The following is a 1287-nucleotide window of genomic DNA, read 5'->3' as shown; positions in this document are numbered from 1 at the left end:
GGACGTCGCTAAAAGCCAATCAAATGCGAGGGACTCGCGAACACTTCGATTGCATTGGTTCATTTTGGAGCGTCGAGTTCCAGCCGGGGCGACAGCTGATTTCCACGGCTGATAGAGGTGCTGATAGTAGTGAGACATGGCCCTGTAAATCCAGTTCACCGGTTGTGACTGGTTGTTTGAGCTCAAATAGATCCTGCCATACTCGTGAGCTGTTGCCGGAAGCCAAGGCCTGAGCTGCATCGAGCCGAAATCGCACAATGCACTTTGAGCTCGTCACATTGCACTTATATTTTACCAACATGCACATACTATACTTGCACGTCAAAGTACACTCGAACACACTCTGCCGTTGTGTGGTTGTGGTCGCACGACCAAGTCCATTTTCATGACGAGCGCGTACGTGAGATGACCGCAGTCATTGGGAGACAATATTCAGGTTGCACGTAATCCGAGTGTATTTCGATGCAAACGTGAGCTTTTTGACGCCACCCAGGCGCGCCAAGCGTTTTTAGTCCAAGTCCAAGCAGATGAAAGGTTAGACGCACTTGAGCAAGCAGTCATTTCGACACCATCTCAGAGAACCTCAGGACCATCTTCTACAGCAATGATTGATATATTTTGTGTATATTTTCTGAGTGCAAATCGTATGGATGGAGAATAACGTTCTCGGCTTCAAGAATAAAGAGGACATTTTTACTGCGGGAAGCTGAGCGACTCGTAGGTGAACTTTTGCAAGTCGTTGGTGGGCGTGTTGCACGTCCAGAGTTGCGGCTTCGCACCGGTGGTCGTCGCCATATCGAGGCAAAAACCAGTGTGCGTCGCGTGGCGAAGCTGGCCGGTCGCCGCGTCGAAGCGCCACTTTTGGTTGGCATTGTTCGAGTCGCAAGGCCACAAGTGCACGGTGCCGCCGTTCCGGGCTTCGTATGCGTCCAAGCACTTGTCGCCGCCGCCGTCCGAGCGCGCACGCCACGTCATGTCGACGTTGTTGACGACCCACTCGAAGGGGACACCCCAGATCTGCACAAACTGCAAAATGCCTTGGCCGCTGACAAGGTACCGGCCGTTGAACGCGTTGAGTCTGACCTTTTCTTCGGTAATCGCGATGCGCTGGTTGGGCGCGTTGTCGTAGCAGCTCCACACCTGCACCTTGTTGTTCTGCGTTGGGTCGACATCGAGGCACAAGTTGGGGTGCGTCCGGTGCTTGATGCGCTGCCGGGCGCTGTCGATCGTCCAAAACTGGTTGCCGTTGGTCGCATCGCACGCGTACGTGTGGACGCGATACTCCCC

At 53.9% G+C, this 1287-nt stretch overlaps 1 protein-coding gene across 1 annotated transcript in view; it reads right to left on the bottom strand.

The window, feature by feature from the left end:
• Positions 1-597: 597 nt before the first annotated feature.
• The window catches only part of SDRG_16164 (hypothetical protein), a gene marked incomplete at its 5' end in the record, with an annotated part of 2214 nt that continues 1524 nt past the window's right edge, over positions 598-1287 (bottom strand). Inside the window, one exon of the mRNA XM_008622363.1 lies at positions 598-1236. Coding sequence (XP_008620585.1) covers positions 694-1236 — 543 coding nt within the window. The 3' untranslated portion in view covers positions 598-693. The remainder of the gene's footprint in view (positions 1237-1287) is intronic.

The sequence above is a fragment of the Saprolegnia diclina genome (assembly GCF_000281045.1).
Source record: "Saprolegnia diclina VS20 unplaced genomic scaffold supercont1.115, whole genome shotgun sequence".
Taxonomy (NCBI): Eukaryota; Oomycota; class Saprolegniomycetes; order Saprolegniales; family Saprolegniaceae; genus Saprolegnia; species Saprolegnia diclina.
This window is presented reverse-complemented; position numbering and strand designations above follow the sequence as displayed.